Raw genomic sequence first — 26,226 nt, 5'->3', positions numbered from 1 at the left:
TGTTGATAGTGCTGCTATAAACATTGGGGTGCATGTGTCCCTTCAAAACAGCATAATGGTATCCCTTGGATAAATACCTAGTAGTGCAATTGCTGGGTCATACGGTAGTCCTATTTTTAACTTTTTGAGGAATCTCCACACTGTTTTCCAGAGTGGCTGCACCAGTTTGCATTCCCACCAGCAGCACAAAAGAGATCCTTTTTCTCCACATCCTTGCCAACATCTGTTGTTGCCTGGGTTGTTAATGTTAGCCATTCTGACAGGTGTGAGGTAGTATCTCATTGTGGTTTTGATTTGTATTTCCCTGATGATGAGTGATGTTGAGCATTTTTTCATGTGTCGGATGACCATCCAGGTGCCTTCTTTGGAGAAGTGTCTATTCATGTCTTTTGCCCATTTCTTCATGGGATTATTTGTTTTTTGGGTATTGAGTTTGATAAGTTCTTTATAGATTTTGGATGCTAACCCTTTATCTGACAAGTCGTTTGCAAATATCTTCTCCCATTCCATCAGTTGCCTTTTTGTTTTACTGATTGTTTCCTTTACTGTGCAGAAGCTTTTTATTTTGATGAGGTCCCAATAGTTCATTTTTGCCTTTGTTTCCCTTGCCTCCAGAGACGTGTTCAGTAAGAAGCTGCTATGGCCATGGTAAAAGAGATTTTTGCCTGCTTTCTTCTTGAGGATTTTAATGGCTTCCTGTTTTACATTTAAGTCTTCCATCCATTTTGAGTTTATTTTTGTGTATGGTGTAAGAAAGTGGTCCAGGTTCATTTTTCTGCATGTCACTCTCCAGTTTTCCCAGCACCACTTGCTGAAGAGACTGTCTTTATTCCATTGGATATTCTTTCCTGCTTTGTCAAAGATTAGTTGGCCATACGTTTGTGGGTCCATTTCTGGGTTCTCTATTCTGTTCCATTGATCTGAGTGTCTGCTCCCTTTTAATATTTCTTGTAGGGCTCATTTGGTGGCCATGAACTTCTTTAGCTTTTGTTTATCTGTGAAACCTTTTATCTCTCCTTCTATTCTGAATGATAGCCTTCCTGGATGGTGTATTCTTTGATGCAATTTTTTTTTCTTTCAGCATGTTGAATATGTCATGCAACTCTTTTCTGAACTGCAAAGTTTCTGCTGAATAATCTGCTTATAGCCTTATGAGTTTTCCTTTATATGTGTCTCCTTTTCTCTTGATGCTTTCATTTTTTTTCTTTATCACTACTTTTTACCATTTTAATTAGTATGTGTCTTGGTGTGGACCTCCAAGGGTTGATTTTTGGGGGGAACTTCTGTGCCTCCTGGATCTGGATAGCTGTTTCCTTCCCAGATCAGGGAAATTTTCAGCTGTTATTTCTTCAGATAAATTTTCTGCCCCCGTTTCTCTCTCTTCTCTTTTTGGGTTACTTATAATGCAAATGTTGTTATTCTTAATTGGGCCACTGATTTCCCTAAGTGTATTCTCATTTTGCATAATTCTTTTTCCTCTCATTTGGTCAGCTTGCTTACTTCCATTACTCCAATTTTCAGGCCATCACTTCATTCCTTTGCTTTCTCTAGCCCACTATTCTATCAAGTGTATTTTTAATTTCATTTATTGTGTTTTTCATCTGTTTTTTTTTTTTGTCTTCTCTGTTTAGGGTCTCACTGAGATCCTCTATTCTTTTCTCAAGTTCAGTATCTTTATAATCATTACTTTCTCATGGCATATTACTCATGACAGTTTGCTTATATCATTTTCTGTGGCTTTTTCCAGTCCGTTCATTTTGGATATATTCCTCTGTCTCCTCTTTTTGTCTAACTCCTTGTGGCTGCTTCTGTGTGAGAAAGGTCAGCTACATCTCTTGTTCTTCAAAGTAATGGCTTTATGAACAAGAGTTCCTATAGTGCCCTGCAGTGCAGTGTCTCCTGTTCCCGAAGATCTAGAGCTTCAGAGTGGCCTCTATATGTGTGGTGTATGTCCTGCTGTTGAGTCCCGACCTCTGTTTCCCTCAGTACAGTTGTCTGCAGCTGGTATCTTTGCCTCTTGTGGCCAGCATTTGGTCCCTGGGCAGGAGGGTCTCATTTTAACAAGGTGTGCACTGATATGCTTGTGAAATGAGACTTCCCACTTCTGCCAGAACCGAGGTCCCGCAAAATACACAGGTTGTGAATGAGAATGGTGAGTTTTGGGTGAGTCTTCTGGGCAAGGGCACCTCCCGCATGGGAGATAAGGCAAGAGTGACTGGTAAGGGCAGATCCCCTGAAGCATGGGAAAGTGAGATTTGGTATACGCAGGTTAGGTAGTGAATGTTGGTGATGCAATGTTTATGCAGATGGTCATGTGTTTATGCTGAGGGGTGAGTGAGGGAAATGTTCTCTCAGCTCCTTTGTTCATGGAGGGGTCTTTCCAGGACCCCTGCTTCTCCAGACCATGTTCTGAGATAAATAAATAACCCTCCCTCCACTATGGCCTTAGTGTTTTATAAACTGCTGCTTCTATGTTGTATCTCTGCTAGCTGTTTGTCATGCTGTCTCCTTAAGGGTGAGGACTCCATTTCCTAATGCCCTCTGGATTCTCCCAGAGCCAAACCTGCTGATTTTTATAATTCCAGGCTTTAAGTCACAGTAGTTGTAAGAACTCACAAAATTCGGCTTGCTTTCAAAGCGAAATGTTATGGGGATTCCTCTTCCCTGTGTGGGCTCCACAGTGTGACAATCTGTTTCTTGCCCTTCACTGCACCCCGGCCTTCCTTCCAACTATGGACAGCCACAGTCTGTTTCACTCCCAAACCACATCTTCACTCTTAAGAACTTCTTCGATGTGGACTTTTCTCTACCATTACTTGTGGAGTTTGTTTTGCAAGTCTTTGGGTCATTTCCTGGGTTATTTACACTGATGTGAGTGTTATCTAGTTGTATCTGTGTGACAAAGTGAGCTTAGGGTCCTCCTATTCTACCTTCCTCCTACTATGAAAAATTATGTGGCAAAAAATTGGACATCCTAGAAGAAATGCTTCAATTCCAAACATACAGTCTTCCAAAACTGAAACAAGAAAAAACAAAAAATCTAAGAAGACTAATTACTAGTAACAAAATTGAGCCAGTCAAAAAAGAAAAAAAAAAAAAAAAAACAGAAAAAACTCCCAACAAACAAAAGTCCAGGACCAAATGGCTTCAGAAGTGAAGTCTACCAAACATTTAAAGAGTTAATACATACTCTTCTAAAATTATTGCAGAAAAATAGAAGAGGAAAGAAAGCTTCCAAACACATTCTCTGAAGCCACCATTACCCTGATACCAAAAGCTGACACAGACACTACAAAAAAAGAAAACTGCAAGCCAGTATCTCTGATCAACACAGATTAGAAATATTCAACAAAATATTAGTAAACTTAAATCAACAATACATTAAAATTCACCACAATAAAGTGGTATTTATTCCATGCAAGAATGGGTCAATATATGCAATATATCATGATCAATGTGAAATACCACATTAACAAAATGAAATGTGAAAACCATATGATCTTTCCAGCAAGTGCCAAGGAAGCACTTGACAGAATTCAACAACTGTTCATGATGAAAAATCTCAATAAAGTGACTTTAGAGGGAAAGTACAACATAATAAGGACCATATATGAAAAACCCCCAGATCACATCATACTCAATGGTGAAAAACTGAAAGCTTTTCCTCTAAGGTTGGGAATAAGACAAAGATGTCCACTCTCATCATTTTTATTCAACATAATACTGTAAATACTAGCCACAGCAATCAGACAAGAAAAAGAAATAAAAGGCTACTGAATTGGTAAGGAAGAAATAAAACTTTCACTATTTGCAGAGGACATGATACTATACATTGAAAATCCTAAAGACTCCACAAAAAACTACTAGAAGTAAATGTTATATATTAAGTTCATTGATAGTACTTGATAAAAAGACAAAAGAGGAAACACTGAATAAATAGAAAGATATATGATATCTGGAGGTAGGATTTACTATTATAAAAATATCAATTCTCAACTTAATCTGTGATTTCAAGTTATCCTTAATTAACATCCCACTAACAATGCATTTTTTCCTTTATTTAGAATTAATGTTTTTATGTTGATATGATTTTAAACTTGTAGAAGAATTTACAAGTATTCCCATTTACTTTTCGGTCAGCTGCCTCTTAATATTTACATAGTTAGAATATTTATCGGAAGAAATTAACCTTGGTAAATACTATTAAATTAAATATAAAACTTCTTAGATTTCACTGATTTTTTTTTCACAAATATTTTTTTCCCTCTTCCAGGGTTCAATATAGGATACTACACTGAATTTAATTATCATTTCTCTTAATCTCCTCTCGCCTATCAAAGACCTTCAGTCTTTCCTTTTATTTCATGGCCTTGACACTTTGAAGAGTCAGTTATTTTGTAGACTTTCTCCCCAGTTTGGGTCTAATTGAAATTTTTTTGTGGTTCTGCATTACTGGGAAGGATACCACAGAGGTTATATGCCTTTTTCAGTGCATATGTCAGGGGTACATGAGATTGATATCTATCACTGGTGACATTGCCCTTGATCATTTTATTAATTGGTATCTACCAGGATTCTGCACTCTAATTATTTACCCCTTTGTAATTAAAAATTTATAGAGTGCCATGTTTGAGTATTGTTTCTTAAGCTTTACAGTATCCACCAAAAACATTGTTTTCCAAAATTAATCATGTCTTTAAAGTTACTTTATTATGATCATGTTATTCATTTTTTTCTTCCTCAAGACACTTAGTTTGTCTCTACTTAAACTTTCATCTATTAATTTGAAATCCTTTGGTGTATCTTGCCTACAGTAACTATTACCATGGTATTCTCACAGTGATTTTCAGTTGCCTCCTTACATTTGTCAATTGGTATTCTTCCATAAGGAAGAGTTGTCATTTTATTTATTTATTTATTTATTTATTTATTTTCATTTATATCAGTGTATTATGGGCTAATGAATATTGTATTATTTGAGCTATAATACAATATTATAATTATTTTTTTGATCAAGATGTTCCACCATTGACTACTACTAGAAGCTTTCAGGTTGGCTCTATGGACTTTTGATATGTTACTTTTTTTTTTTTTTTTTTTTTTTTACACCAACCAGGGGTTTAATATAAATACAACCAGCATAGAAAAACCCAACATCACACATACACCAGAATGTAAAGTACTGGGGACAAAAAGCAGATTTCTGAACCTTTGGCTCAGCCAGCCCCCAAATAAAATCAACAAAAATGACAAATCAACAAAATAAGAAGTGAGATTCATATTAAGCTGTGGCAGGAGGAGGAAGGTTTGTGTATGTATCACACAGAACGGCCAAGGAATACCAAAGGGCCAAGGTTAGTCCCTGGGCTGGGAGGGGCATGGCAAGGTCCCTCACCACAACTTAGCCAAACCAGAGCTGTCCCAGGTGTACTGGGGCCCTGCCCCAAAGGGGAGGCTGTGTCAGAGGTAGGGCAGAGCCCATGTTCCTCCCTCTTTAAAATCCGATGGTGGCTGCCCAGGCCTGCTGGGCTGGGGACTGACGCAGGCTCTGTCAACTCGTTTGGGCTGCCTGTGAAGAGGACATGGTCACTGCTTAACCACGGTACCTGCCTCAGCCCCACCAGTCGGTATAAGACTGGCTCTAGAGGCACTCAGTGCCTCTAGCAATCTTGCAGACACAGCATCCTTAGCCATCTCATGCCCATTCTGCACATCTGGGGCCAGCACAACCCAGATGAGGCCACTGAAGGGCACTGGATGCCCAGGGATCACCACCTGGTACCAGAAGTGGTGCCAGCCAGCAGGGCCCATGCCCAAACACTTGGTGAGGAACACAGGGCTGCCCAGCTTCATCCGCTGGCACAACAGCTGCAGGGCACCCCGAGCCCCTTGGGACTCTAGCTTGTCCCTGGCCAGGGCCAACCGACTGCCCTCTGGCTGTGGGCACTGCAGGGAGGGGCCCACCAGCTGCTGGCGGAGTCGCTGCTTCAGATCTGGCTTGAGCCACTCCATGGCCACCTGCTCTCCAGAGAGGCGTGATTGCCCTTCCCCTAGGCCTTTTTTGTCCATGGCGGCGGCGCGGTGCGAGTTGAACTTCAGCAGCACAATTTGCGCGGGCGCCGGCCCAGGGCTGGGCATCAGCAGCGCCTCCTGCAGGCCGGAACCCAGGGACTGCAGCGCGAGCAGCAACGCGCGGCGACTCAGCCCCGGAGGCAGCCCGTCCACACTCAGCTCGCACTTCTCAGTACTGTGGCACACGAGCAGCGGGCAGGAGGGCCGCAGCGGGTGGTTGTGCAGTGTGGCGATGGCGGCCTGGGCGCCGCGCCGCGAACTGTAGCGGGCGTAGGCGAACCCACGATTTAGGCCGCTGAAAGTCATCATCAGGCGGAACTCGTAGAGCCGGCCCACGCGCTGGAACAGTGGGATCAGCTGGTGCTCGTACACGTCTTGGGGCAGCCGCCCGATAAACACCTCTGAGCCGGCCGGCGGCGGGCTGCCCACCCAGCCTGGGGGTGGCCCGCCATGCTTCCTCTGCCAGTTCACCTGCACCAGGTGGATGCCCGTCTCCCTGACCCATGCCTCCAAAGCTGCCTTGTTTTCCGGATTCACCCTCTCACACCACAGCTCACATTCCAGCTTGGACTGCATGGCTATCTCGCCAGCTACTCTGTACTCGCTTTATCTCTCCTTTTTTTTTAACGCTTCCTTGCTTCCTGACACCACAAGATGCTTTGGGTTCATCTTGTCTTTTACCTGCCTTGGCTTTGGACTAAATCAGTTCTCCAAAGAGCTCTCTTACTAGAGAATGGTTTTTAGAAACCAAAATCTGAAGTCCAGGTATACTCATTGCTTCTGGGGTGTTACTATTTCTAGTCCTGTCAGTAGGTAGAGTTAGGACACACACACACTTGTGTATACACACTTGTATCTATATTATGTGTACATTTTAACCACACGTCCATATTGACGCCTTTGCCTCTTACCTAGCACTACAGGGTCCATTATACTTTCTTTCTTTAACTGTAATTACTTACTTTGGCATTTGTTATCTATAATACATTTACTTGTTTGTTCAAGTATGAAAATGAAGTAGAATTAGAATTTCTAACCCATATCTGTGAAAAACAATGTACCAACTCCACTACAGTGTTTGAGTAAAAACTTTTCTTAATCTTTAGCATTGTAGTATCCAAAGTACTATTTTCTAAAATTTCTTAATCATCTTATTTCTTCCCATTCCTTTTAATATGGTCATGTGATTTATTTGCAATTCAGTTATATTCATTCGTCAGAGTTTTTATTCCATCTTTCTCTTCCCCCTAGCCCCACAAAAATTTTGGTTGACTTATTTTTTAAAAGTTTAGATGCAGTGATTTTTACACTTTGTGGTTTGTATTTATCTGACAAACATATACAGTCATGTATTCACACCCACAGTTTCCCCCAAATTTTCTTCTGTTGACAACACCTCTCATCAACCCCCAACCCAGCAACTATGTTTGCCTTCTCCAGAATATCACATAAATGGAATTAGGTACTATGTAGCTTTTTGGGTTTGACTTCTCTAAGTTAGCAAAATATATTTATGATTCATGCATCTCATGTGAAATAATAGTTTGCTATTTTTATTACTAAGTAATATTCTCTTATATGGATATTCTACACATTATTTATTCACCAGTTGAAAGAGATATGGGTTTTTTCCCTCAGTTTTTGGTGCTTATAAAGTTCCTGGAAGTATTTGCATACACGTTTTTTGTGTGAACATGGTTTTTATTTCTCTGTGGTAGATAACTAGGAGTGGCATAGTTGCATATTAATTTCACAAGAAATTGATATATTATTACCAAATTGATTCTAGCATTTTGAATTTCCAGTAACAACTTATGTGCGTTCCAGTTGCTCCATGTTCTTGTCAGCATGGTATGACAAGTTCTTTTTTTGTTTTTGTCTTTTTTTAGACATTGTAATAACTATGTAGTATTATCACATTGTGGTATTAATTTGATTACCCTATTTCCTAATGTTGAACATCTCATGAACTTAGTTGTTGCCCACTTATCTACTGAAATATGTGTTTAGATCTTTTACCCACTTTTCATTAGATTGTCCATTTAAAAAAAATTTTTTTAATGTTTATTTTTGAGAGAGAGAGAGAGAGAGAGAGACAGAATGTTAGCAGGAGAGGGGCAGAGAGCAAGGAAGGCACAATCTGAAGCAGGCTCCAGGCTGAGCTGTCAGCACAGACCCTGACATGGGGCTTGAGCAATGAACTGTGAGATCATGACCTGAGTTGAAGGTGGATGCCTAACCAACTGAAACACCCAGGTGCCTGTGATTGTCCATTTTTTTTTTAACTATTATTAAGTGTTGAGGGTTTTTATATATTCTGGGGAAAAGTCCTTTTTTCAAAATTGTGTAATATGCTCCAAGCCTATGGTTTGTCATTTCATTTTCTTAACAGGATCTTTAATTTTAAAGAAAAAAATAATTTTAAACAAGTTCAATTTGTTTCTTTTGTGGATAATTTTGAAGTTATATACAAAACCTCTTTGCCTAACCTAATGTCATGCAGATTTTCCCTGGTGATAATTGTTGATTATTCTTGTTTCTTAGTGGAGATAGAGAAGAAGGGCAGACAATTTCTTGCCTTTTCACATAGCTGTTTTTTCCTATAATACACACTTCCTAGGGCTTGGTTCAAACTTTTCTGTGAGTACACCCCATGTGATTTATGAAGAGGCAAACTGCACAAGGACATAAGTAATTTCTATGGTCTTTATGGGTTTCTCACTGTTCTGCCAGCCAACACTCACCTTTACCAATTTTTCAAATGTACTAGTTTAACTTTTTTTTTAACTGTATCTGGTTCCTATCTAAAGTGAGTGAATGCTTGTTCTCCTGTCTCCCTGTAGGCACCATCTCTCTTTAGATGTTTGGAACTATGCATTGGACCTCAGCTCTATGATGGGCTCAAAAAAGTTATAGTTTTGAAGTTAATCTGTCTCTTTTTTGTTGCAAGTGTAGGTGTGATCTTTTACTTTTGTGTCTCATGTGGAAGATGTAATTACCCACAACCATTTTTAAGAAACCAGAATCCCTGATGTCCTATAAATGAAAAATACTAGCCAAAAATATGTTTAAAAAGAATAAGGTAATAGTTTCCTTCAAACATATCAAAAGTTACCTTATTATGTTTTAAATAATATTTACTATATTACATAGCTACCTTAAATAAAACAGTGTGATTTTGGTAGAGAAATAAACACAACAAGATCAATGGAACAGAATTGATTTTTCAGAAACATTATAAATATGATAATTTAATACATAATGAAGAAGATATTTCAAATCACTGAAGACACATTGGTTACTAAAAGATTTAGGGACAATTGGATATCCATTAGAATAATAAATTACAGGGGCGCCTGGGTGGCTGAGTCAGTTGGGCGTCCGACTTCAGCTCAGGTCACGATCTCGCGGTCCGTTGAGTTCCAGCCCCGCGTCGGGCTCTGGGCTGGCTGATGGCTCAGAGCCTGGAGCCTGCTTCCAATTCTGTTTCTCCCTCTCTCTTTGCCCCTCCCCCGTTCATGCTTTGTCTCTCTCTGTCTCAAAAATAAATAAACGTTAAAAAAATTAAAAAAAAAGAATAATAAATTACATTTTCTATATCACAACATTCACAATAGATTCCAAATCTACTAAGGATCTAAATATAAGGGAAACTAACAATAAAGGTATTACATGTATGAAATTATGGGAAAATGTTTTTGTAATCTTGGCATGGAAACACTATAAGGAAGACACTACAAAGAAAATGATTGACAATTCTAATCAACTAATATTTAGAAATGTCTGCATAACATAAAATACCATATATAGAGTTTTACAAACAGGTACAGGACAGGAGGAAATATTTTCTTTTATTAACTTTTTCTAATTAGTAAGAAAATTAGTATGAAAACTGCCAATTAGCCAAATAAAATAATTGGCAAAAGATGTAAAATGACAATTTGCAGAACTGAAATGGCCAATAAACAAAGGATAAGATGTTCAACTTCCTAACAATCAGGGGGAAGGGGGAATTAAAATGATAAGATATCAGTTTTCACTGAAAAGAATGGTGATGAACAATTTTTGTTGATGACCATGAATGGACGTGGAACTTTTATGTACCCTCAATGAGAGAGTATGTTTAAAATGCCTTTTAGGAGGTTAACTGAGCAGTATCTTTCAGACTGTAACATATTTTTCTAAAAGCCTGAGTTCTTCTGGTCACAAGAAACAAATCCTATTTAAACTTGCTTGTGCCATTCAAACAAATTATTGACTCTTTCAACTGAAAATTTCAGTTGAAAGGAATTGGGCAAGGGAACATTGGCTTTATGCAAGCACCCATTTCCTTCTGATTCTCAGCTCGCCCTTCTGTCCTACGTTTGCCTCTGACTATGATACTAAGATGGTGTTATAAGTTGAATTATGTCCTCAAAATGCATATGTTGAAGTCCTAACCCTAAATATCTCAGAATATAACTGTATTTGGAGATAGGGTTTTTAGAGAAGTAATTAACATGAGGTTTCCAGAGTGGGCCCTGATGCAGTATGATTGGTACCCTTACAAGAAGCGAAAATTTAGACACAACTCACACAGAAGGAAGACAATGTAAAGACCCAGGGAGAGGATAGCTATCTACAAACCACGAAGAAAGGCCTGAGGCAGATTCTTCCTATATAGTCTTCACAAGGAATCAATTTGCCGACACCTTGCTCTTGGACACCTAGGCTTTGGACCACTGAGAAAATAAATTTCTGTTATTTGTGCCACCCAGTTTGTGGTATTTTGTTATAGCAGCGCTAGCAAACTATTACAGATGGCATGGACATCTTCCAGGTCTATGTAATTTCTGTACATGTACAGTAAGAAAGAATAAGCATCTCAGAATTGGTATCAAAATCCTTGAATTTTATTTTTATTAGAACCGTTATAAGACATGTGCCATCCTCTAGGTTAATCATTGTTGTGATCAGAGGTATTAAATGGGTTCATTGCCTTAGCCTGTCCTAAGATCCACTTCTACTGTAGTCTGATGCCCCAGTAGCAAAGAGCTTGAATGGAATATGAGAACTCCTGCAAATGGAGGAGCAAGGAATGGATGCCAGGTAAATGCCTTCTCTGTTTTCCATCCTTCAACTGCTCTTCTCACTAACAAAAGGAAATAGTGGTATATATGTCCAAAAGGCCTGTATGAGCTTTTTTATTAGGCCATTCATTCTTATAATGAAAAAGTCAGATCAACTTCAGTGTCAGCCAGTAGAATGACTGGCTCATCTGTGATGAAACCACAGAATGGATTAGCATACCTTCTATGCAAATGTTAAAAAGAATGGGCTGTATTTACATGGCTTGAAATGGAAAGCTCTGTATGACCAAAATAAAAGATGTGAGTTGTGCATAATATTTATAGAATGATGATAATTACAAAAACAAATTATATTTCTGAATATACATATAGGTATGTATATAAATTTTTTAAATGTGTAGGATACCTACCTAACTGGCAACAGTGGTTATGTCAGAAGAAGTGTGTAGGGTTAAGAAGAGTAACTATGGGGACTTTGGCTTTGTGGAGGGTTTTCTGGCTATTTATGGGAATACATTCAGGTAATTAGTACTTGTAAGATTAAAAAATAAAGTGCTTAGTATCATATCTTGAATCTAGAGAGCACTTAGTAAATATTAACAGTTATTATTATTATCAAGGATAGGTGAGAACTTCCCAGTCACATTCCTACTGACAAGTATAAATCAGACCAGGGAAAACAGCTTGGCAAGAGGGCCAGATGACATATATATAATGTGTACATGTGTGTATATAAATGCACAGTATAAGTGTAGAAAGTCCTTCACCAAGCTGGTAACTATGATTACCATTGGGGGTAATTAAATAGGGAGGAGATGAAGACAGATTTCATTTTTATTCTAACTTTTATATTTTTTAGCTGTTCATAAACATGCACCATTTTAGTATTATTTGTAGTAATCAAAATTATTCTTCTGTAATCCCTGGTTTGCTTCTATAATCTATATCTTCATCGATTTAAAAACTAATCCCAGCAAGGGAGAACAATTTGCAAAAGCATTTATTTGAGTCCTGTTTGTGTTCCTATATTCTGGGCAATTGAATGAGAATGAGGATTGTTTGTCAAACCAGGACCAGCTGGGATTCTCTGGCTGACTCCCAGGCGCAACTGTGAAGAAACGGATATTGGGTGCTCTCCCACCTCGTCAGGAGCAGCATTTCTCCTGTCTGCTCTTGGCACCCCCTAGCATCCTGTGCCCTGCTAAGGTGTTAACTGACAACTGACAGATTTTACTAAGAGCCTACTCTTCTCAGTAGTATTTGCATTTTAAAAGTTGACTTAAAAACTTGAAAAAAAAAGCAAAATTCAACAACAACAAAAAAACACACAAACTTCTGAGATTTGAGGCATGAAGTTCCTTCACAATAGCAAGTTCATACCACAAATCTCTCATCTTTAAAGCAGATAAACAAATGCTCTCCTGACATCTGAGTTCCCATTAGCTACCATCTTGTGGTGATACATTTTTATGCAAAATTTACTATAGAACAGTTCATTGTGGTCATTCTATAACCACCCACTCAGTACAACTCCAAAATAACGTGGCTTTCACCTTCTTTCCTGAAACTGCTCTCTTTAAGGTGCCATCATTAAGATCTAATTGCCAGTTTGAGGGACTTTTTTCAATTTAATTCAGTACTCTCTAGGAGAGAGGTGTTAGCATTTGTCACAGTTTTTAATTTGTCTGTTTATCTGTCCCCCCTCCCACCTTAATAGGGAGCTTCTTATGTCTAAATCTCTGATCCATTCATCTTTGTATCATTGTTTTCTTTACAACACTTAGCCCATGATAATGCTAAAAATAGATATACCACCTGATACCTGCTGGAAGATTGGATGATTTGGGAAGCCCAGTGCTGATCACAGAGGAGGCATGAATGAAGAAAGTGCAAAAAAACGACAGGTGTGGGAGTTTTAGACTGAGGATATAATTTAAGCAGGTAAATTCTCCTCGCAGCTCTTCCACGATGCTACTGATCCATTCTTCAGGTGGGCTCTGATTATACAAATTAGGAAGACATGTAGGTTCAGCCAGTGCAGGAAGCAAACCTCATTGAGGTTTGACTGCAAGACAGGAGTTTCATTTCCATCATTACATTGGGTAAAATATAGGAATGAGAGAGGAGAAGAGCATTATTCCAAAACAACAGCAAAAAAGTAACGTCAGTGTCCAAGGTGTTATTCATACATTACTTTTATCCTATCCCTAACAAAACAGGCCAGGTCTCTTCAATACTGTAAATGTACTTAAATATTAAAGCAATAGAATTGAAGATGGCTTTAAGTCACTTTTAATGACCTTCCAAGCAAGTCCTGAGCTCTGTGGAAGAGGTAGGTGCAGGGTTCAGCTTTGAATGTGAGTTTTCAAAATGCTGTAATAAAGACTACCACTTCTGAACATTATTCCACACCACCCCCGCCCCTCCATCTCCTGTAGGTTCCTATTGTTTTAGTCTCTAAGGTGCAGATCATGTTTGGGTTTGTTCTGGGAAGGGATAATGGGTGGCAGGAGGGAGGACTTCTCTATGTCTGCACACAGGTGATAACTATGCTAAGATACACTGACTGTCTTTCTCTGAACACTTCTGAATTTAGAATAATTGTAACTTTAGCCTGTTTTGTGACAGAAATAAAACCATTGTAATAGAAATGTGTCATAAGATCAATGTCTTCTACTTCTAAAAACAAACATCTTTCCTATGCCTCTGTGTTTGTTTTGTCTTTAGAAGTTGAGTCCTTTATCAAACAGTAGGAGACTATTATCTGGTGATAATGTATTTTGATTCTATTGCTGTTCTCTCAAAACTGGTTTTCTCTGGGCCCATCTTTCTGGTATATTTGTTTAATGACATGTTTAAAAATCTTTGTAAGAGATGTATTAAAGTGACAGATATTTTATATTGCCAACATAAACCACAATCTTCAAGGTTGAAGATAAACTCCATCCTGGTCTCAACTACTATATGCTTTAAAGCTCTTACTGCTTTTCAAATGCTGGCATAGTTGTCAATCATTCTGTATCATGCTTATAGTTTGTGTGAGGAAGCCATTTGTTAAATTGCAGCCTTCTAGACTCAAAGAACATTCACCAAATGCTTTCAGATAAAATGCCACCTTATTCTGTAAATACTGGGAAACTTGCAAGGAGAAGAAATACCTGAGGGAAACAAAAATTATGGGAGAGAGAAGAATCAATACATTTCTCCATTCTCTGTTAAACTTTTGATAACTAAAAATATCACTTAATTCTGTTTTCTATGCATTTTTGTTATTCTAGATAGAACAGCTGCCACACTGGTGGACTCTGTTAGGATTTTCTTCGTATTCTACCGCCCTTTCCCCTCCTTTTGGTAGACCCTACTGTTCTCTCTAGACAGAGGGTTCAGGATGGCAGAGATACTGAATGGTAAGTGAATATTCCTTCCCCCCAACCCCCTTAACAATACTACCAGTCCCCTGCTCTACATTGCTGGTAGCTGGCCCCATCAGTTCCATAAATTTTCACAATTCTTCTTTGTACTAACACTTCTCATCCTGTTATTTTAGTCAAATATGCAGAAGACTGAGACTGAGTTTACCTCTGAAGTACCAGCTCAAATGTTTATCATTTATTTCCTTTCTTTAACCTACAGGATTGAAGTCCATGGTTGCCAACCAAGAGATAGCACATGTGCACTAAGTAGTGTGTGAAAACTTAGTAACTATTACATGTCAGAATGCATAGTATGTATATTTACATGTCATATGATATAAAACTATTATTTTCAGTGTATGTTTACAGTAGGTAAAGCAATATGTGACAAGTTAATAGCTTCTATGTTCAGAGGTGGGAATTGCAAATCATCTCAGAGGAGAGTTCTCATTATGGGAAGATTTACTTCAGTGATTCTTTTTAGTTAAGCAGTTGTAAAGCAAGAAAGCCCTATTGTTCTGGAGGAATCTTGCAATAGAAGCATTTTTTGGCACCTATTTGTTTTCAGAGTTATCTTTTGAGAGAAAGATGACCAGAAGCCAGGATATAGTCTAGTAAGAAAGAATGTAATATCCTGGCTCTTATCCTTGAGATTAGAAATTAAGGAAACCTATACGGGTGGGCCAAAGTCACCCAGTCTGTCTTAGTCTATGTGGGCTGCTATAACAGCATACTGTAAACTGGGTGGTTTATAAATGATAGAAATTTAGTTCTCACAGTTACAAAGGTGAGGAAATCTGAGATCAAGTCTCTACAGATTAGGTGTCTGGGAATAGGGTGCTTACTGGTTCACAGACTGTCATCTTTTCATTATATCCTCATAGGGGTTGAAGGAGCTCTCTGGGTCTCTTTTTATGAGGAAAATAATCTCTTTTATTTTACTTTTTAAGCATAGTTGACAGACAATTTTATATTAGTTTCAGGTATACAAAATATAAAATAGTGATTTGACAACTCTGCAGGTTATGCTATGCTTACCAAATGTGTACCAACCTTCTGTCAACACACAACAGTATTACAATACCATTGACTATATTCCCCATGCTGAACTTTTTACCCCCATGACTTATTCATTCCCTAACTGGAAGCCTCTATCTACTACTCTTTTACTGCTTTTTAACCATCCCTCCCACTACCTTCCTATAGCAACTACCAGTTGTCTGTATTTGAGTTTGTTTCTACTTTTTGTTTATTTTGTTTTTTAGACTCCACATGTAAGTGCAATCATGGTATTTGTTTTTCTCTGACCTATTTATTTTTTTAAGTATAGATATATATGTTACCTTTGTTTCAGAGGTATAATATAGTGATTCCATAACTGTATACATTACACTGTTTTCACCGCAAGTTATTTCACTTACCTTAATGCCTTCCAGGTCCATCCATGTTGTCACAAATGGCAAGATTTCATTCTCTTTTATGGCTAAATAATAATACATTTTATATATAGTCCACATCTTCTTTATCCACTTATATATCAGTAGATACCTAGGTTGCTTCCATATTTTGGTTAATGTAGATAATGCTTCAATAAACATAGTGGTACATATATCTTTTTTTTAATGTTTATTTACTTTTGAGAGAGACAGAGACAGTGACAGAATCCAAAGCAGGTTCCAGGCTCTGAGCTGTCAGCACAGAGCCCAATATGGGGCTTGAAGCCATGAACCACAAGATCATTACCTGAGCTGAAGTCAGAAGCTTAACCAACTGAGCATCCAGGTGCCCCACATATATCTTTTTGAATTAGTTTTTGTTTTCTTTGAGTAAATAACCAGTACTGAACTTATTGGATCATATGGTATTTCTATTTTTATTTATTTTTTTATGAAATTCTGTTTTCCACAGCAGTTGCACCAATTTACATTCCCATCAACAATGCACAAGGGTTCCTTTATTTTCACATCTTCGCCAGCAGTTATTTCTTCTCTTTTTGATACTAACCATTCTGACATGTGTGAGGTAAATCTCATTGTAGTTCTGACTTGCATTTCCCTGATTAGTGATGTTGAACATATTTTTATGTTTGTTGGCCACCTGTAAGTCTTGGGAAAAATGTCTATTCAGGTCCTCTGCCCATTTTGTAACAGATTGGTTTTTTTTTGGTGTTAAATAAGTTGTATAAGTTCTTTATATATTTTGGATATTTAACCCCTTATCAGATATATCATTTGTAAATATCTTTTTGCTTTCAGTAGGTTGCCTTTTGATTTGTTGATGGTTTCCTTCACTGTGCAAAAGCTTTTTATTTTTGTGTAATCCCTATCATTTAATTTTGCTTCTGTTTCTCTTGCCTTGGGAGACAGGTCTAGAAAAATGTTTCCATAGCCAATATCAAAGAAATTACTACCTATGTCTTCTAGGAGTTTTATGGCTTCAAGTCTCACATTTAGGTCTTTAATCCATTTTGAGTTTATTTTTGTGTGTGGTGTAAGAAAGTAGTCCAGTTATATTCTTTTGCATGTAGCTGTCCAGTTTTCCCAACATCCTTTTTTGAAGAAGACTGCGTTTCCCCCAATATTTTCTTACCTCCTTCCTCATAGATTAGTTGACCACATAACTGTGGGTTTATTTCTGCATTCTCTATTTTGTTCTATTGATCTATGTGCCTATGTTTTTGCCACTACCATACAGTTTAGATTACTATAGTTTTCTAGTGTATCTTGCAATCTAGAATTGTGGTAACTCAAGTTTTGTTCCTCTTTTTCAAAATTGATTTTGCTATTCGTAGTCTTCTGTAGTGCCAAACAAATTTTAGGATTATTCTAGTTCTGTGAAAAATACTATTGGTATTTTGATAGGGATTGCATTAAATCCCAGATTGCTTTGGGAGAAACAAACATTTAAACAATAGTCATTCTTCCAATTCATGAGCATGATGTATGTTTTTGTGTCAGCGTCTTACAGTATTCAGAGTACAGGTCTTTTACCTCCTTGGTTAAATTTATTTCTAGGTGAATGGAATTATTTTCTTAATATCTCTTTCTGATATTTTGTTATTACTATAGAGAAATGCAACAGATTTCTGTATATTAATTTATTATCCTACAACTTTACTGAATTTATTTATTATTTCTAATAGTTTTTTGGTAAAGTCTTTAGGAATTTCTATGTATAGTATCACATCAAGTGCAAATAGCAAAAATTCTACTTTTCCCCCCCCCGTTTTGGTTGTCCTTTATTTCTTTTCCTTTTCTGACTGCTGTGACTAGGACTTCCAGTACTGTGTTGAATAAAAGTGGCAAGAGTGGACATCTTTGTCTTCTTCATGATCTTATGAAAAAAGCTTTTGGTTTCTCAACATTATGATATTAGCTGTGGGTTTGTCATAGCCTTTATTATGTTGAGGTATATTTCCTCTAAACCCACATTATTAAGAGTTTTCCTCACGAATGGATGTTGTATTTCATTAAATGTTTTTTTCTGCATCTATTGAAATACAATTTTCATCCTTCTGTTAATGTAGTGTGTAATGTTGACTGATTTATGAATATTGAGCCGTCCTTGTATACCCAGAATAAATCCCACTTGATCATGTTAAATGATCCTTACAATGTATTGTTAAATTCAGTTTGCTAATATTTTGTTGAGGATTTTTGCATCCTTGTTGGTCAGGGATATCGGCCTATAGTTTTTTTTGTGGTGTCTATGTCTGGTTTTGTTATCAGGGTAATTCTGGTTTCATAGAAAGTGTTTGGAAGCTTCCCTTTATCTTTTTTTTTAATATTCTGAAAAGAGTAAATGTTAAATCTTCTTAAACATTTAGTAAAATTCACTTGTGAATCTATTTGGTTGTGGACTTTTGTTTTTTGGGAGTTTTTTACCAACTTAATTTCATTTCTATTTAATCTTTTCAGTTATTTTGGAAAACTATGTTTTCTAGAAAATTATCCATTTCATCTAAAATTTCCAGATTTGGCACATAATTTTTGATAGTAGTCTCTTAAAATCCTTTGTATTTCAGTGGTGTCGGTTGCTTCTATTTCATTTCAGATTTTATTTATTTGGGTCTTCTCTCTTTTTTAAATGTTTATTTATTTTTGAGAGAGAAAGACATAACATAGAATGAATCTGAAGCATGCTCCAGGCTCTGAGCTATCAGCACAGAGCTTGATGCAGGGCTCAAACCCATGAGATCATGACCTGAGCCTAAGTTGGACGCTTAACCCACTGAGCCACCAGATGCCCCCTCTCTTTTTTCTTGATGAGTCAAAGGTTTATCAGTATCATTTACCTTTTAAAAGAACCAGGTTTTGGTTTTGTTATTCTTTTCTATTTTGTTTGTTTGTTTGTCAATTTGGTTTTTGTTCTCAATTTCATTTATTTCTGATCTGATCTTTATTATTTTCTTCAATTAACTTTGGGCTTTGTCCTTTTTTTTTTTGTTCTTTTAGTTATAAGGTTACATTGTTTGAGTTTTTTGTTTCTTGAAATAGGCTTGTATTTCCGTATGCAATATTTCCCTTTTAGAACTCTGTTAGGTGCATCCCAAAGATTTGGATGGTCATGTTTTAATTTTCATATGATTCTATGCATTTTTTTATTTCTTCATTGACTTTCAGTTGTTCAGCTGCATGTTGTTTAATCCCCATATGTTTCTTTTTTCCAGTTTTTCCTGTGAACAATTCCTAGTTTCATACCCTTGTGGTTGGAAAAAAAAAAAGCTTGATATCACTTCTCTTAAATTTATTGATTGGTTTTGTGGCTTAACAAGTCATCTATTCTAGAGAATGTTTCATGTGCTGTTAAAGAGAATGTGTTTTCTATAATTTTTAGATGGAATGTTCTACATGTATCTATTAAGACTATCTGGTCTAATGTGTCATTGAAAGCCTCTGTTTCCTTATTGATATTCTGCCTGGATGATCTATCCATTGATATCAATAAGACGTTAAAGTCCCTTATTATTGTATTACTGTCAATATTATTGTATTATATGCTGTTAATAGTTGCTTTACATATTTGGGTGCTCTAGTGTTGGCTAGATATTTACAATTGTAAAACCCCTTGTTGATTTCATCCCTTTATCATTGTTGTAAAGTCTTTTGTCTGATAGAAGTATTGCTATCCTGCTTTTTTTGTTTCCATTTGTATGGAATATCTTTCTCCATCCCTTCAGTCTGTATGTATCTTTAGGTCTGTAGTGAGCATATGCCTGGGTCTTGTTCTTTTTTAAAAAATATCCATTCTGTCACCCTATGTCTTTTGAGTTTGATTATATATATATATATATATATATATATACACATATATATTTTGATTATATATATACATATATATGTATATGCTATTTTAAAAATTGTCCGTTGGTTGTTTTTTTGTATTTCTTCTTCCTTTTTCTCTTGCTCTCTTTCCTTGTGATTAACTTTCTTCAGTGTTACACTTAGCTTCCTTTCTATTTTTTGTGTATCTAGTATAGTTTTGGTTTGCATTTACCATGAGATACGTATATAACATTCTAGGAATATAGTATTCTTTATTAGGTTTTTGGTCCTTTAAGTTTGAACACACGCTAAAGGTACTTCATTTTTATTCCCTTGTCCACATTTTATGTATTTTATATTTTACATATTTTCTTTTATATGTTATGTTAACATTTTAGATACAATTGCTTTTATTACTTTTGTCTTTTAACCTTCTTACTAGTTTTTAAAGTATTGATCTACTACCTTTACGTTGCTGATGAACTCTGTTACTTTTGTTAGTCTGGGACCTCTATTGCTTCTCAGTCTTTTGGTGAAGATCAAGTGTAGTCTGGAGAACTCTATCTCTCCTTCAATTTGAAGTGATAACCTTGCCTGGTAGAGTAATCTTGGTTGTAGGTTCTTTTCCTTTCAGCACTTTAAATATATCATGTCACTCCCTTCTACTCTGCAAAGTTTCTGCTCAAAATCAGCTGATAACCTTAAGGGGTTTCCCTTGTTCATTACTCGTTATTTCTCTCCTGTGCTTTTAAGAGTCTCTCCTTATCTTTAATCTTTGTTATTTTATTTTTTTTTTATTAAAAGTTTATTTAGGGACACTTGGGTGGCTTAATCAGTTAAATGACCAACTTTGGCTCAGGCTATGTATGATCTTGGCGTTTCTGGAGTTTGAGCTCTGCGTCGGGCTCTGTGCTGACGGCTCAAAGCCTAGAGCCTGCTTCAGATTCTGTCTCCCTCTCTCTCTGCCCCTCCACTGCTCATGTTGTCTCTCTCAAAAATAAATATTAAGAAAAAAATTTTTTTAAATAATTTAGGATGCCTGCGTGGCTCAGTCAGTTAAGCATCCAACTTCGGCTCAGGTCATGATCTCACCATTTGTGGGTTTGAGCCCCGCGTCAGGTTCTGTGCTGACAACTCAGAGCCTGGAGCCTGCTTCAGATTTTGTGTCTCCCTCTCTCTCTGCCCTCCCCCACTCATGGTCTGGCTCTGTCTCTCAAAAATGAATATTTTTTAATTAAAAAATTTTAATTTAAAAAATCAAAAAAAATTTTTTTTTGAGAGAGAGAGACAGAGAATACCAAGCAGGCTCTGCACTATCAGGTTAGAGCCTGACATGGGAAGCTCTCAAAAACTGTGAGATCATGACCTGAGCTGAAATCCAGTCAGATGGTTCACTGACTGAGCCACCCAGACGCCTCAAGCTTTGTGATTTTTATTAAGTATCTTGGTATGGTGCTCCTTGGGTTCCTTTTGTTTGGGATTCCTTGTGCTTCCTGAACCTGGATGTCCATTTCCTTCACCAGGTTAGGAAAGTTTTAAAAATTATTTCTTCAAGTAAGTTTTCTGCCTCTTTACTTGAGGTAGTGCAAAAGATCCCTTAATATATCCTCATTTTTAAAATCCTTTTTTTTTCCTTTTTGTTGTTCAGCTTGAGCGTTTCCCATTACTTTCTTCCAGATCACTTATCCATTCTTCTGCATACTCAAATTCACTATTTATTCCTTCTGGTATATATACATTTTTTATTTCAGTGTCTGCAATTTTCAACTCTGGTTCTTTTTATATTTTCTGTATTATTATTGAAGTTCTGAGTTCATCTACTCTACATTCTGGGGAATATCTTTATTACCATTAATTTTAACATGTTATCATGTAGATTATATCCATTTCATTTTCTTCTTTTTCTGAGGTTTGTCTTGTTCATTCTTTTGGAGTGTGTTCCTCTCATTTTCTTTAACTTTCTTCTTTTGTTTCTATGAATTAAGTGCAACAGCTACTTCTCTTAAATTCTCAATACTGTGAAGTAATGATCTTGTTCATGGTCTTCCCTTGTGTAGACTGTGTGTGCCTCGTGACTTTGGCTGACTGGAGCTCTGCCTGTCATGGGCTTGAGGTCCAAGGGAATTACAACTGGGGCCACCACTGTTAGATGGACAGAGATGAAGTGAGCATGGCCCAAGGAAGTCCCAGGGCTCTTGGCACAGAAGGCTTCTTGACATGACAACTGAAACTTTAGTGGACAGGGGCTGGGGTAGTCCTGCTACTCTCTGTATAAAGGGAGCCCTGGGAGGACAGCTGAAACTAAACTAGGTACAAGGGGGAATCCAGGGACTCTCCACCCAGAGGGTGCCCTAACAGAACTGCTGATGCTTGTGTAGGTATAAGTTGGATGGTTCTGGAACACTCTTTGCAGGGGGTGCTCCTGTGGGACAGTTGGAGCCAAGACAGGCATGGGTTGGAGGTTTTCGAGGGCACTTTGCTCAGGGGATGCCCTATGGAGTGGGTGGAGCCATGCTGGGTGCAGGCCAGGAGTTCCTGGGATGTTCTGCACAGGGCTACCCTGGTACATAATCTGGAGCTGAAATTTTCCTGGGGTGCTGTATACTGAGGGTTCCCTGGAAAGTTGTCTGGAACCAAAGGGTATGGGCCTGGAGCATTCTGGAGTACTTTAGATTTGTATTACCTTAGCAAGATATCTGGAGCCGCAGTGAGGACTGCCCAAAGGTGTCCAGGTGTGTGCCACCCTGTGGCAGCCTTGGAGGGATGGCTGGGGCTATTGTAGGCTAGTAATTTTTTGGTAGGCCAGCTCTAGGGTAAGCCAGATACTGCTCTTGACCCTGGTATCAAAGTGGAAGGGAGATATAAACTGTAGTCACTCCAACCCAGTGAAAGTTTCAGCAGTCTCCAAGCCATTTGAAAGAATTAAGGCTGGGATTTCTATGTTCTAGTTGCTGTTTTAAACCTTGTTTGTTTGTTTAATATTCCAGGACATCCAAGATTGGTGTGGCCTAGAGGCTTGGGCTCGCTGAGGCAGCAGGCCAGCTATGGTATGAGGACCCTACTTCTATCTGTACTATCAAGATGGAGGGGGAACATAAACAGTGGGGCCCACCAGGCCCTCTGACCCAGAGAGAGTTCCAACATCTCCTTAGCCATTTGGGAGGACTTAGGGCTAGTTCTTTTATATTCTAGTTGCCCTTTAATACCATGGCTTTTGTCTGTCCTGGGACACTGGAAAAATCTGCTCATAGTCCCTTGTACTATCCCCACCAACTACAGTTACCAGTGCTAGGTGTAGGGATCCCTTTGTTATCTTGTCTCTATCTCTCTTGCTCTTCTTTAGGTGGTCTTTTGATTTGCAGAATCTCTTCAGCCCTTAATTTTAATTCCAGAATAATTTTTGTATAAATAGGTAGATTTGGTGTGTCCATGGAGGTGGTAAGTTCAGGGTCTTCCTATGTCACTATCTTGGGCCCCTCTCTCAGCATTGATCTTTTTTAATGATAGCCCTCATGCACTAATGACCTCCCAAATCCCAAAGGCTTCACCTTCAAATACTGTCGCTTTGGGGATTAGCCTTTAACATAGGAATTTTGGAGGACATTAACATTCAGCTGATAGCAGAATCCAAGGCTAGTTTATGATAAAGGATACCAAAAGCCCTAGAAGGGTTTTCACTATGAGATAAATGGCTGGTAACCTGATCATAATATGGATCCAGGTGTTTTTTTTTTTTTTAGATTAGAGCTAGCAAAACATGTTTCTGAGCCAGGATGTACCTGCAGGTATTGGACCCTTTGAGACAAGAAACAGGCCAGCAAGGCCATCACTACATAATGTATTAGTGTTCCTTGTATCAGGGTATCATTTATAGTAACAACCATTTGATACAAATATGGCAGTAGCCCTGAACTGATAGGATTTTACAGTTCTCTACCTTGTGTTTAGAATATGGAAAGTGAGCCCCAACATTATTTTATAGGGTTCAGAAGAATTTTCCAAATGGAAGCCTACAGTAATCTGAAGATTAATTGGAAAAATAAGAATTGACTGTACTTGTATACCTAACTTATAAAGTGGGTAATACTACTTATATGTGGATATTACCATGATACCCAATATTCAGATGCATTAGCATTAGTGAATATATAGTCTTTTGACATTTTGTATCTTATTAATTAGCAGATGCCATGTGGGAGTTTGGAAAATTACCGAATTATCTTGGAAATTATATAAGATTTTCCCATTACTCCTCAAAACTCTTAGATATTAAACAAAATAGCTTTGCTTCATCTGGGTACAGTGATAAGGAAAAGGTCTAGATGCATTCATGCCCAGGGAATGGAGAAATCATATATGAAATAATCAGTGGGAATTTGCTAGTCTTTAAAACCCTTAGAGGAATAGAGGTGACAGGTAACCAGGTATATTTGCTAGAACTGCCATAGCAAAATATCCCAGACTGGGTTGCTTAAACAACAAATGTATTTTCTTCCAGTTCTGGAGGTGACATCTTTCCTTGGCATTCAGATGGCTATCTTCTCACTGTATCTTCATATGGTCATTCCTTGGTCTGTGTATATGTCTTAATATTTTTTTCTATGGATAGCAGTCATATTGGAATGGGACCTACCCCACATGACCTTGGTGGCAGGCCACAATTCTGTACACAGCACAATAGCTTCAGGAAGATCCAGAGGTTCCTAGCTTTTTCTCCTCTGGACTTGGTGCTTTGTTCTTAGCCCTCAAATCTCTGAAATTTGATCCTGCAGTGTTGGGGCAGGGGTAGTTCAGCTCCTGTTGAATGGTGGAGGAAGACAGGATGGGAGATGAGAGAGAGTCATTAATACATAGAGCTGGTTCAGCCATCCTCAGATCAAAATGGAAATGACTTTCAACATAGCAACATTTTGCTAGGTCATTATTAGTTTCTTTTAGATGATCTATTTTCTATTTCAGATATGAAATTGGTTAAAATGGCTTTTGTGGGGAGGCTGAGTGTTTTCCACAATAACACGGCATATTTGCTAACAACCAAAAGAGACAAGTAAATATTAATTATAAACTAGTCACACAGGGAGTCTGCTTGTACACACTTTTTGTTTTCCCTCGGGGCCTATCATAGTGCTTCTTAAATATGTTTTGATGAATTACATTTTGGTTCACCTAGTTTTACAAAATACCTTCAGGCTTCCTCAGGCTGTGCCCAAATGTCTCTTGTAGATGGTCAAGTTTTACAAACCACAGGAGTGATTCATTTTGTTTTGTTTTTTAATTCTGATGGCCATGATTGATCAACTAGATTGAACAGAATTTTTTTTTCATGAATTCATGAAAAAAAATTATACTCTTTTTCTTAACAGAAACAGCTGGTGTCAATGATGCGGATGGCTGAAGTTTTATTTGGAGAACAGCAGTTGGTATAAAAACTCTTCTGCTGCTTGCATTTAAAATACCCCATACAGACACATACCATGGAGAGGATGGCAAGGCTGAAATTTTCCAACATGGTACTTAAACCTAAGTTTAAGGACCAGATGAGCTTGGATTGCACCTGACCATTTTTTTTTTCAATTAAATTTTTTCTCTGTTACATGTACCCAAGATTGATCCATTTGTATGTGGACCTTCTGACTTTTAAATGAATAAAATCATTGTATTTCATTTTTCCTAAATTTCATGGGAAATTTTAATCTTATTCCACCCTGGGAATTTCTCAATCTCTTATAAGATATTAAAAAATAAGGCATATCGTGGGCCTCTTTAAGGAGGAGAATTAATAATGGTAATAAAATAGCTACAATTGTATACTTGCAATCTGCTAGGTATTTTACAAACTTTATTTAGAAAAATCAAGATCAGAGAGGTTAAGTAACTTCCCCATGTTCACAGAGGTAATGTGTTAAATCAAGAATTTGAACGCAGTCTCTGGCTCCAAAGCTCCTGCCTTTAAGCATCCCCTTAACTATTGCACTATGACATAGGTTGCCTCCAAAATGTCCCTTCTCTAAATTAAGATACCCTTAACCTCCTTTGCCTACTTTTTCCCATACTGTTTGGCTCTATAGTCTATATAACTAACCAGTTCTTGCTTTGAACCTTAGTAAGTTTGAAGAAGAAACTAAGCAAAATATAAGGCTCAGAACCATGGGTTAGAAGCCTGATATGGGAGAGGGAAGATGATGGAGTATCAGGATGCTGAGTTCTGCTCATCCCATAGACACAGTGAAGGAATGTGTACTCCAACTAAAAGACTGGTACCACAGGTATTCCACAGCTAGTGACAGGCCACATTGATAAGGGAAGATGGAAGAAAATGCACTTGGGAAACAAATCCTCAGCATGAATAACCATAAACAGGAGTAACTTCACAAGCACACAGATGAAAGGGGATCAGACCTCACCCTC

General features: G+C 37.7%; 1 protein-coding gene across 1 annotated transcript; it reads right to left on the bottom strand.

Moving 5' to 3' along the window:
* Positions 1-5,547: 5,547 nt before the first annotated feature.
* LOC122228108 (dead end protein homolog 1-like) lies at positions 5,548-6,648 on the bottom strand. The gene has a single exon (XM_042952981.1). It carries the CDS (start codon positions 6,646-6,648, stop codon positions 5,587-5,589), a length of 1,062 nt encoding a protein of 353 aa, XP_042808915.1. The 3' UTR covers positions 5,548-5,586.
* Positions 6,649-26,226: the final 19,578 nt, after the last annotated feature.

This window comes from Panthera leo, chromosome C1, assembly GCF_018350215.1.
Source record: "Panthera leo isolate Ple1 chromosome C1, P.leo_Ple1_pat1.1, whole genome shotgun sequence".
Taxonomy (NCBI): domain Eukaryota; kingdom Metazoa; phylum Chordata; class Mammalia; order Carnivora; family Felidae; genus Panthera; species Panthera leo.
This window is presented reverse-complemented; position numbering and strand designations above follow the sequence as displayed.

What these genes read in the sequence shown, in the direction of transcription:
- LOC122228108 (XM_042952981.1), bottom strand. Translation starts at nt 6,648, where the DNA reads ATGCAGTCCAAGCTGGAATGTGAGCTGTGGTGTGAGAGGGTGAATCCG.